We start from the raw sequence: 13110 nt of genomic DNA on the forward strand, positions 1-13110 counted from the left end.
TTGAAAATAATATTTTTACAATCTTAAAAAAATATTTTAAAAATATGATTCTATTATTTTTATTTTAAAATTTTGATATTAAATGTGTAAAGAATGTATAAATATGATTATACCGAATATATACGGTGAGTATACCGAATATCGTAGTTAAATTTTAGATTCAATGTCAAAAATATTACTTTTGATTTTATAAAATGAGTTAAACTACTCTTTTATTCTTTTAGGGAACTAATCTATTACAAATTCAAAAGAAATAAAACAGCCTAGTTGACATGTAATTGTATAGTTTTTTTTTTGGTAATTGTATATTATTAATAGGGAGAACGGAAATTTAAAATGTGTTTTCAAGTTTTTTTTTAATTATATAAAAATTAACAAATTTCTTCATGCTTCAAATCTAGCTAACTTAAAGATATGAATAGTTTTGACCACGCAATACTACTGAGATTTCATGTCATCCATAACTGTAAATTTTAATACCAAATTACATCACAAATAAGTTGTCATTACCATATTAGTGGATTATTAATTTTACACGTCACTTGATTCTGGTATAACTCTTTCTTTAATTTCTATTTTAAGGGGAAAAAGTGTACGTGGTATACATAATTTGGAATATATATTCCCTGAAAGTAAAAACATGCATATATTTACTACAATATGGTTCTATATCAATTCTTAATCATTAAAAAAAAGTTAAAATGAGGTATCTTAAAAGATCAATCACAAGTTTCTAATGTGGATATAATTTGCCATTGGTAAACTATATGAAAAAATATATATTCATATATAGATACTGGATATAAATAATATATCAATTTCAAATAAATATCTTATTTTAATTAAATAATTTATTTATTTATTTTTGTTTAAGTTTATGTTTGTTCTAATTTTTGAATTTGAGAGTAACAAGAAGATATTATATATTATATGTTGGCTATTTAGGATTCCTTCCCGAATTATTACATATACCAAATCGTGCCCCCTCAGTTTTTAAGCCCGTTAAAAATTCCCCCCGAACTATTGAGTGTGTTGAATTGTGAGACTTCCTTCTAGTTCCGTTCAATTTTCATAACGGAGCTGTGATTTGGCAATTACCCCTACCGTGTGGCCTAACACGTTAGAGGTTGTTGAGAAATTTATGGAAAAATAATACAAAAAAATAACCCTAGTTCTATATATAATGGTTTAGGGTCTTTGTTAAGAACCTAGTTCTTCATGTGCAATCGGCTTATTCCATTTTTTTCTCTCAATCTGCACCAGCGAAGACCTTCATTTTTCATGGGTAGCCAGCAGATATGTCTTATTCCAACAATTCAATCAATAGTGGTAGAAGGTATGAGGAAGAGCTTCAATTTAATAAACCCATTTGTGATTGTGGGTTCGAGTCTGTAATCCGCACTTCTTGGACAGTTGATAATCCAGGTAGAAGGTTTTATGACTGCCCAAATTACAAGGTTAGTTATTAGTTAATTATTTTTCTTTTAAATGGGGTTATGACATTTTACAATATTGGTCCAGTGCCGTTTTTTTTCTTTTTGTTTTGCAGAGAAATGTGAATAATTGTTGTCAGTTTCTTAGATGGATAGACCCAATACATGGTGCAAGAAATATGAATAATTTAGGAGGGTTGTTTAGAAAGTTGGAGGAGATTGAGGCTAATGTTAAGCAGCTGCAAATTTTGGTTGAAGAAAGAAATGATGAAGTTGATAGAATGTTAAAGTTGTTGAAAAATGTTAAATTTGGTGTATGTATTTGTAGTGTAATATTTGCTTTTATTTTGTATTTGATATTTGGCAGTGTTTGATATATGTAATAGGTAATGGTTGATATATGTAATGGGTAGCAATTATCATTTTGTTGTTATGACTAAAAGAAATGAATTTTTTTTGAATGGTTACTAATCTAGCAGTCTGTATCATTTGTTGTTATGAACTGTTAAAATAAGAACTCCAAACAATAATGTGAATTCATGATAGCACTTGCGCTTGAATAAGAAACATGTTTACAAAGAGTTCCACAAAGGCCTTTTACACAATCATCACAAACTAATCGAAATGATAGACACAAATTAAGAACCTTCCTGCTGAGATGATGTACATAAACTAATCAATATGACAAATCTAAAATCTCAAAGTTCATGATCATCCTTTACACAAACTAATCAAAATGGAAGACATGATTTGCCAATTTTCCTGCTGATACACATTCAAAATGGTGAAAAGCATCCCAGTATCCAAAAAAAAAGAAAAAGCATCCAATGGTCATATTCATGGGCCATTGTTCATTGATGCAACCCTCACTTTCTTCCTCAAAATGTTTCTACATTTATCTTGTTTGTTTGTTGGTTTCATTCGAATAGATTGCGTGGCCTGAGCTCTATTATGCAAAAATCAACAAGTTCAAAGGTTATAAAGGTGTAAAAAACCAAGCTAATAATAATCAATGATTTCATAAGTTGTTTGAAGTACCTGAAACTGTTGAGTGGTTTCTTGTGCGCTTGTTTTTTTTGGGTTGATGAGCTTACTGAATCATGAGGCATTGGATTATGATTTCTTGCATAAGTTACAAGATCCTTTGGTGGGTTCTTCTTAGCCTATAAAACAAGTTAAAGCAACCAAATTAGCAACATTTATGTAATTTCAAAACTGAAATAGAAACAACATCATAAATAAATTAAAAAGAGCATACCGAAGTTGCTGCATTTCTTGCACATGTTCTAAAATTGTGCCCCTTTTCACCGCAGCCAGAACAGTTAATTGTGACATATCTTCTTTTCAATTTCTTTCCAATAGTTGAAGTCATTTCATCAAGCTCCAATTTCCTTGATTTCTTTGGCTTGCCTGGCTATTTTTTGCAAATAGGGCTAACCATTGCAACCTTCCCACTTCTAGGCCACTCATCTTGATTTCTAATCGGGAAAATTTGGTGAGAGTAAGCCTTCATGTAGTATTCTTTCATGTACCACTTACTGACATACAACTCAGGATCTTGTTTATTATGCCAAATAGCAGCCACTGCATGGCTACATAGAATGGCACTAAGTTCCCATTTTCTACATGAACACACCCACGTTTTCAAATCCACAGAGTACATGAACCCATACATGGTTTGGATCTGGTAGATCAAATCTCCTGACTTTGTGGACAAGTGTGATCCAGCTTCAACCTTGATTTATTCAAGAATGATCACTATTTTTGGTGCAAGGTTAGAATTCCATGTGTTTGCAGTCTGTCTATTTTTGGTCATTCTTTGCATCAAGTACATCCTGAGTCGCTCTAGTATTGGCAATATTGGTTTGTCTCTAGCAGCCAATATTGATTTTGTCCCATTAAAAGCCTCGCACATGTTATTCAACAGAATATCACATTTAGGGTTAGTCCTAAAGTGTGATCTAGACCAATGTTTTGGACCTGCAGCAATCAACCATTCATAAGCAAAACACACCCAAGGGTAGTTAACACCCTTACATTGTGCCCTGACTCTATGTGGATCATTCCTCTTAAACCATATATCCTTTTTTGTATTGCATACTCCCTTATTGCTTGCTTAAACACTTTTCCTGATGGAAAAGATAATCTCAATTTAAAGGTTGGTTTGGCCATGTTAGTTGTTGCTACAAACTCAGGCAAATCAGGTAGTTTCACTTTTTTCATTCTTTTCTTTCCTTTGTGGAACTCACTACCATCATTCACATCACTCTCATCCTTAGTTGTGCTATCACGTGCACCCATTTCATTGTCAGATTCCACCATACTCCCATCTCCGACATCAATTTCTACATGCATTTTTCCCTTCCTTAGAAAATCTTGTTCGGCCATTTGGCCGACATCCATTCCATCATCATCCTGTGCATACTCTGGGTCTCCTTCATAATCATCAGCTTCAACATCACTTTCTTCAGTACTATCATCCCAACTTCAGATTCATTCCTAACTACACCCTCATCACCAAACTGAGTTGTGTCATTGACCAAATGAGGAGCATTTTCTGTCAAGTGTTCCCCTACCAAATCAGCTGCATTTCTTGTCAAGTTTTCCTCTACCAAATCAAGCCCAAACTGAGGTGTGTTATCCACCAAATCAGGAGCACTTTCTCTCAAGTTCTCCTCTACCAAATCAGGCCCAAACTGAGTTGTTTCATTAACCAAATCTGGCCTACCCAAAAGAGGCCCAACATCATCATTTTGATTACCTAAAGCAGACCCAACATTAATCCCAACACTTCCCAGATCAGACCTATTCAAACTAATGCCATGTTATACATTTTGGGTCAAGTTTTCCTCACCCAAACCAGAACCGAGTTCATCATTTTCAACACCCAAACTAGGTCCCACACTAACCCCATTCACTCAATCAATTCCAGTAACAACAGAAGATTGACTTTCATTTAATTCAATTTGACTAAAAAAGCAGTCAACCACATGATTAATCTTAACAGAAGCACTAAATCTCTTAAGTAACACAGTGTCACTTCTTACACACTCCAGTGTCTTACGACTTGCCCACTTAAAATAATAACCAATTGAAGCAGGATCCAAGTAACCTAAATCCCTTGCTATTCCATGTAATTCAAATATGTTCATAGTGTCGACACTACAGTGATGCACATGATTAACCGCCCCACCAATGTAAGTACTAGGAAGGTTACCTATGTACTTTATTTCTCCTTTGTGATGCACCTTGAGAGTGAATGCAGAAGATGTTGGCTCTCCACAATAAAAAAAGAAAATATAATATGTTAATCTGTCAAAACTAAGCAATTAGTGGCCCCAAAAAAACTTTGTACTTATTTAATAAATGGAATATTGACCAAGTTAAAGCACACACACACACACCAATACCCCACCACAATCACCCATCAAAAGTCTTAAACAATTTCATTATACTCTGCACCCTAACTACAGAAGGACAAAACTATAGTCGGACCCAACAACACTAAAATGACCAAAAACACTTATTTCTATGTGTATAAATAACCTAAAGCATAAGCATAAACATTTATTTTTGGAACCAGAGTAGCCCATCATCTTGTTCATATAACATTTTCGGGAAAGAAAAATGCCGAAACAAAGGAGAAAATGAAACGAAGGAAAAAAAAAACTTACCATTAAATGGAATCGCATCTTCATTCGTCTGCTTCGAGTAGCCTTTTTTTCTTCTAGCACGAACCTTCTTCCTCCCCATTATCGTCGACCCAACACTCACAATTCAACACACTAAAAATTTCCTCAAATGACAGCCCTAATTTCCTCCCCAGACTTATCTGATCCAATCGAAATACCCCTAAAACAATGTTCCAATTTTCCCTCCTAAAACTCCCCACATCACCAGCCATAGGTAGTCTAAGTGCAAGCTACGTCACATGAAAAAAATGCCACATGGTAGGGGCAATTGCCAAATCACAACTTCGTTATGAAAATTGAACGGAACTGGAAGGAAGTCTCACAATTCAACACACTCAATAGTTCGGGGGGAATTTTTAACGGGCTTAAAAACTGAGGGGGCACGATTTGGTATATGTAATAGTCCCGGGGGGGGGGGGGAATCCTAAATAGCCTTATATGTTTAATGTAATATTAAATATTATATGTGGATTTCAAATTTAAGTTTATTGCTAGTTTTAAAAAAAAGTAATTTGTTGTTATTTGACAGTAGATTATATTATATGTTTAATATGATATTATTCTAATAAGTGAGTTTAAATTTAATTAAATTTTATTTAAGTTATAAAATGCATGATTTTATTATTTTTAAATAATTATCATTGTAAAATATCTCAAAAATATCATATTTTAATTTGTTTAATTATTTATTATTTTAAAATAATTATCATTATAAAATCTCTCAAAAATATAATATTTTAATTTTTTTAATTAATTATTTTATTTTATTTGAGTTTAAGTAATGTTTACAAATTGCCGTTAAATATAAGAATATTCTGTTAAAGTCAACACTAAAAAAATAAGAAACCTTTAAAATTAAATTTTTTAAGAATTTTCGTTTCCTACGTACATTTTATATACTTTTTATATAGAAGAGATATATATATATTTATTTATTTATTTATTTATACATAATGACACTAAATAATGAGCGCATGCAAACAAGAAAAAGCAACAACAAGATTTAAAAGAATGAGGCAATAATGTAAAATGTAATCAATACTTGAGACAAAGTAAGCATTGTGTTTTCTTACATGAATTGATCATCGCCCATTTCTAACTAATAAAAAGTTTTTTAAAAAAAAAAAGTTGTAGTAACTTTCTCTAGATAAATATTATATAATTAACTTCTAATTCGATCTATATATGAAGCTGATAACTCATTCTCTCGAGGTCACATCCTTCAGCCAATAATAATAATTACCCGTGACATGTAGGAGACTCTGAAAGTTAAGTTTTATAATATATATGCATATCTTTATATAATTCAAGAACACAAGATATAATATATATGTATATTGGCCCATCTAAAAAAGTTTTTGCTCTCCAAAAGCAAAAACGGACTACACTTTCACATGTCAAACTTGTACTATTATGGTCCCATCATGTTTAGATATTAACTTAACAAATAGTTATTACGAATCAATCATAAGCTACCTAGGGCAAAACTTTGGGAACTATATACATAGCCTTTATGTTTGATATAGTACTCTAAAACCATATAAATATATATATTTTCTATCAATATTATTAATCTTAATTGGTACTCCACTGAAGAGATAGATGAGGAAAAGAGAGTATTATAATGTATGCATATTCGATCATTATTCCCTATTTCATGTAAGTATATACAATCGTGTGTACTACTTGATTTGAACACGAGAATTGAATATTAATTCTCTTTAGGATATTATAGATCAGCATCCCTCGTGGATAATCTTTTCTATGATTTTGTATTTAAAAAGCAAATATTAATTAACATTATGATGAATATGTTTCATTATCTTAATATTAATATATAATATTAATTACTCAAAAGAAAATGGTATTGTGGCCACTAATGAGTAGTGTTGACGCAATGCATGCAAATTTCAACGAATGCATAAACCACCAAGAGGAAAGTTAACCAACACATGGTGACAATGAGTCAAATGACCATAGAAAGCTTATAATTATTGATCTCTTAAAGTCATATCCTTATTGATTATTATTTGATATATATACACATCTATGTTGTGTGTGCTGAGAATAGCATAGAGACTTTGATACTGCATTAGTTCTCATTGGTTCAAGTATAAGAGAAAATAAAATAAAATTATCTTTGGAAATGAAAGCAATAAAAAAAAAACCATACAATTAGAGACGGCTCAAGAGTTTAATCGTTTAGTGGGTGAACTAAACCCGTTAATGTGACTATCGAGAATCTAATTTTTTAATGCACAAATTAAAAACACAAAGCCCACCAACCTCACCAAGTCCCCAATTTTTGTCACTTCAGTTAGACAAGTGCGTTTAACAGAATTCTCTTGACGTACTGCTTATAACAAAGTTAGTCTAAGAAAAAAAATAATACTATTTAAACAAAGGCTCCACCAAAACCAGATCCATTGAAGTGATAAGGGTCAAAAACATTAAAAAAGATAGAATGAAACTATATCCATGATCTGTGTATCTTAGTTCTTAAGGGGCCCATTAAGTTTTTCTAAAAGTAAAATTCATAGTGGACCTTTGAGAATCAAGCTTAAAAGTAATTAAATATAAAGTACTAATTTAGTTTTATTTCCATTGCTATGTCACTAAGTCTCTGACTGATTTAGTTGCTCGTCCAAACTCAGAGGTGGGGCACCAACCCATGGAAGGTATTTTGGTCTTTTCAAATAAGAAAGTTTTGGGGTGGGAAGGGATGATTCCAATGTGGGTTGGTTTGTGATGGGTTAGTTGTTCCACCTGATTGGTTTTCATTGTGCTTAAAATTTTATGATAAAAATATTGAGATTTTTACGGTCTAATTTTTGTTTTCAGAAATTTTTTATATTTTTATGATTTTTTGTGTGTGTTGTTTTCAAGTTATTTTTAGGTTTTTTTTTGTTGATGTTCAATTGTTATTTTTTTGAGTTAATGCGGTGAGTTACTTTCAAGTTTATTTTTAATTGTTTTTCCTAATATCGTATTTTTGTGATTATGAAACTTTGAAAATCATATTTTTGATAAGATGACACTTATTTTTGGAGAAAAAAAAATTAGAAACCATCAAAAAGTAAAAAAACAAAAAAATATATATTTAAGAAAAAAAACCCAAAAATATTTGAGGTGTAATTATGTATGTAATAATATGTGTATATATACATATTTTATCTTGGGTTTCTGTAACGCCCCAACTCCAGGGACCGTTACGGTGTGCCTTGTAACAGTGCTAAACTCGCTAATCGAGTCATTTGGCCGAAATCGTGTAACTAAGTATGATTAGCGGTTTAGGGATTAAAAACTTTGGATAAGATGTAACGTTTCATTAGAATGTTTAATATATATGTTGGGATCCCAAAATTATAATTTCAGAGTCTACTACAAGAAGATATTTACAACAGGCCGTTCTATGCGGCAAAACAGGGTGTAACCCTAGTTCCTTCTCAACCTCGGCCGTGGTGGACGAGCAGCTGCATATGTACACCTCATCACCTAAGCTCTCCAACTCAAGGATGGTCTAGCTTTCTTTTGCCTTTACCTGCACCACATAGCACTCGTGAGCCGAAGCCCAGCAAGAAAACTCATATGCTCATAAACAGTCAAATCACGATATCAAATCATATCTGGCATGCCTAGCAAACACAGATCTATTCAGCATGCAAATGAGCTCAAACAATGCTGGGGTATCCAGGATAAGAAATCCTAACCTTCTGATTGGAGGACTATCAAGTCAATCCTGATCAGATGAGTGTCGCAACACTTGAGGTTTCGATAAATCATGCTGAGTGACCGACAGGCGAGTCACTAATTCAAATGGAAGGGTGGTTGTTGGGTAAGCCTCTAGCCTTCAATAGGTTATGGTAAACCATATTGAGTGACTGACAAGCAAGTCACTAATTCAAATGGAAGGGTGGCTGTTGGGTAAGCCTCTAGCCTTCAAGCGCTTATAATGTTCATCGACCCTTGGGGTCGGTCTGGCATTAATGCTCTTTGAGTCATTCAATGCTGATAGTCGATTAGATCTAATCTTTAATGGCTTGCGTGATACACGCTAAGGCCGTTCTGACTAATGAGTCAGCGCTACGTGACCAGTGTCCAGTACCACTGCCGAACCTGACTAATAAGTCACAGCTTCACAGTTGATATTAACACCTTTGCCAATTCTGACTGATGAGTCAGTGCAACGTGACCAGTGCCCAGTACCACTGCCGAACCCGACTAATGAGTCACAGCTTCACAGTTGGTACTAGCACCTTTGCCAAATCTGACTAATTAGTCAGTACCATGCACAGGTAAGCAATGTTATCAATGTGTATCATATGCCAATTATCCAAGAATAGGGCATTCAGCATGCTTACTAAACAGTTGCTAGCATAATTATAATCATGCACAAACACAGAGACTCAAGCTCTGACCAATCTCATATTCATCATTCATGGCATGCCCTAACCACATGTTTCTCGTGCATCACATGCATCACGTTTAACCAACCAGCATGCCTCAATAATAATCATATGCAAATGGGCAAGATTGCCAAGCATTCATTATGCTATCAATGTTTACATTTAAACATCCAACATGCATCAAACATAACCATGCACGTCACATATGGGGTGCAGTTTTCTTACCTCAGATTTGAGCTAGAACCAATATAAGAACGACCCTTGAGAACGATCAACCTTTAAGCCCTTAGCGGTCACCTAATCATAACCAAATATAGGACATCATCAATAACACGATAATCAAAGGTTCTCAAACCAATATCTAGCCTCCAAGAGATCAATCCAAACTAATCCAAGTAGTAGGAACACTCCCGAGGCCTATAGTTAAGTTCCCGGGGTCAAAACGAGCAAACGGGGCGAAAACAGGGCAAGGGCTGCGGCCCCCAGGGTTCTCTGAGGCAAGGGCCGCGGCGTCCTCCATCAAGGGCCGCGGCGCCCAGCAAGGCCAATTTCCTGACACTTGCTTCTTCGAACTAGGGCCGCGGCGCTCAAGAACAGGGCTGCGACCCCTAACCATGGGCCATTCCCAAACGTGTTTTAAGCACTCCAAATCCTCCAAAAACATACCCAAACATTCCCCAATCATCAAATCAAAGTTCCCAAGCTTCCCAATACTCCAAAACCCTCAAAACCCAAGGTTCAAACTAACCAAAAACTCAACAATTAACAAAGTCCAATTCTAAGCTTAGAAACTTTAAAAACTTAAAACTTCAAACTTAGATTACCTTTGATTGGGTTGTTTTCCATCAAATCCTTCGGTTAAGATGCTTCTAATCTTTCCTAGGATCGCTATGCCTCGACCCTCGCTTGATTCCGACTCCTAGAACTCAAGATTTCCTAAAAAATGCTCAAACGGTATAACGGACCGTTGAGAGAGAGAACGAGAGGTTTTCTAACGTACGTTCTTATCTGGGAAGCTACTTCAAGCATAAGTAACCTCAAATAAAACCTAGTGCTCGAGGTCCCGAAAACACCCACGGGGACACTATAGTCAAAACTTCCAGAATTTCACCCTGATCTCAAATATTCCCAATCTATCACCAAATAAACATTTCTATTACCCCAAAATTGACCCCGTTATGACAAAACCGCTAATCCATTATATATGACCGTCTCATGCCGAATAGCTCGAATATATCTCCATAATAATGAAATCTCATTCACAAATTACAATATGCACCCAATGGCCAAATTACCAAAATGCCCTTTAATTATAAATGCACCCATATGCATGCGTTTACCATCATATAATAATATAATTCACATTAACATGCATATATTCATTTTATATCATATTAAATCAATTATGGCCCTCCCGGCCTCCTAATCAAGGTCTTAATCCTTATTACGAAATTCGGGGCATTACAGTTTCTATATATATATGTATACATAGGTGATTTGGCAAAATGACCTATTTTTTAAAGTTATTTTGAACTCTAGCCTAGTTGTAATAATTCTTTGCAAAATAGTCTCTCATAATTTAGACAGCTAGTCGAAAATTTAGACAGGTGATCGAAAAATTCAAGCAGCCGGTCAAAAAATTTAGACAACTGGTCGAATTTTAGACAGAGGTCATTTTGCAAAAAATTATCAAAAGTAGGCTAGAGTGCAAAATCACTTAAAAAAAGATGTCCTTTTCACAAATTTCTCTATGTATATTGGAAAAATCTTTGGTACCGATGTAGTTTTTTCTCTTAAAAATGATTGGCGAATAAGAATAGTTAGTAAGTGTTATCATAAGCAAGATTATATTGTATTTTTTTGCTGGTCTATTGTTTCACTGTTGTTGGCTTCTTCCAGTAGCTAACACGTCAACTATCTCTCTTTCTCTCTTTTCACCCTTAGACTTCTCTCATAACCAAATTCGATCATTCTTTTCTCTCTCTCTCTTCACTAGCAGGGTTTTTCTTCTTCTTTATTTATATATTTTTTAAATTTAATTTTCTATTTGTCATGTTTTTCTCCCTTCCATATTTATGTTTGCGATTCACTTTTCTTCAAACCCAACTGCCATTTTTTTAAAGATCACTTGATGAAACCTCAGTTTTTTTTTATTTCTTATTGTTTGAACTAAATTGGGTTTCGATTATCTCAAGATTTTAGTTACTGTGTCACTACACCAAAATACCCCTTTTGTGGCAGTTGAGCACTGCCACAAATACAGGGGCATTTGCGTCAGTGATAACACTGACGCTGTTAATTGGCGGAGTTTGTGTCAGTGGGCAACTGACGCAAACGGTGCGCCCAGTTATAAATCCCAGCCATCATCCCCGAGCCCCTTATTCTCCCAAATTTGAAAACTTAGGTTTTCTCCCAACCAGCGGCACCTCCAAATTTCTCAACCCATTTTGGTGAGTTTTTTTTTTTTTTAATTTTAAGGTTAAATTGATGAATATAATATGTTTATGAACCTTATACATAGTTTTTTTTAAAAAAAAATTTGTATATATTTTTTATTTTGAAGATTATTGTTTGAAAAACCAAAACCCCAAACTCTCCTCTTGATTTTTTTCTCTAACTGGGTTCGCAGGGGTCATGGGGGTGGTTGGGGTCGCGGTGGTCGTGGGGGGTTGAGAGGTGGCTGGCTGGGAACTAGGTATAGGGGGGTTGGGGTCGCATAGGGTGGCTGGGTACACGAGGTCGCGATTCATAGCATTTGCATCAGTGCGGCACTGTCACAAACCTGGCATTTGAAGAAGGGTTTTCAAACTCCCACTAAGTTCCTTGTAAATGATATTTCCGTAAACTTAATTACAAAAATAAGTACTCTATCATTTGACACTTGAATCAAGCTATAAAGAAATCATTGTTTCACTTCTAAAACTGAAGTTATAGATTTCATGTCTATGATAAATACTCCCACTCAATTATACTAACAAATCTCCAATATGTAAGTATGAGCTAATCCTTAGGGTAAGCTGATAGCGAACAAATCAAAAGACTTGAATAATACACTTAGCGGAATATTAATCACTCAGAATTGAGATTGAATTGATCTATGGTCAACATTGTGATATGATTAGATTATATAATAACAATACTTACTTATCTTATCAATAATCAATATCGGTCCAGTCCAATGTAACGAAATAGCCGATCTTATCTACTTGGTCAATGCCTTGGATAAGACATCACATCCCGAATGTGTAAGTAGATCATATCGTAGATTACCAGATCAGTCAAAATCAAATGCACTGATTTAATCATAGGACTTGTTCTTTTGAACATATAATTACAATTATAATCCTCTATGACCTAATCACTATAATTGTAATTTTTTATATGTTCAGAAATTTATAAATGTTGTATTATTCCAATAGTCATGTAATAAAACAAGAAAGCAACACGTTTATCAAACTAAATGATTTCTAATTCTTTTATTGACAATATAAAATCGTGTTACATCTCCGACATTGTTTTATATAGACAAACTATTTGAATTTTGTTTTCTACATTGTAAATTATTTGGAATTTTCTGAA

General features: G+C 34.0%; 1 protein-coding gene across 1 annotated transcript; it reads left to right on the forward strand.

Moving 5' to 3' along the window:
• The first annotated feature begins 1298 nt into the window (after window positions 1-1298).
• On the forward strand, window positions 1299-1830 carry LOC133833955 (uncharacterized). Its single transcript, XM_062263528.1, has 3 exons — window positions 1299-1457; window positions 1550-1747; window positions 1801-1830. The coding sequence occupies exons 1-3, from the start codon at window positions 1299-1301 to the stop codon at window positions 1828-1830; spliced, it is 387 nt and encodes a 128-aa protein (XP_062119512.1).
• The last annotated feature ends 11280 nt before the right edge of the window (window positions 1831-13110 follow it).

The sequence above is a fragment of the Humulus lupulus genome, chromosome 1 (genome assembly GCF_963169125.1).
Source record: "Humulus lupulus chromosome 1, drHumLupu1.1, whole genome shotgun sequence".
Taxonomy (NCBI): domain Eukaryota; kingdom Viridiplantae; phylum Streptophyta; class Magnoliopsida; order Rosales; family Cannabaceae; genus Humulus; species Humulus lupulus.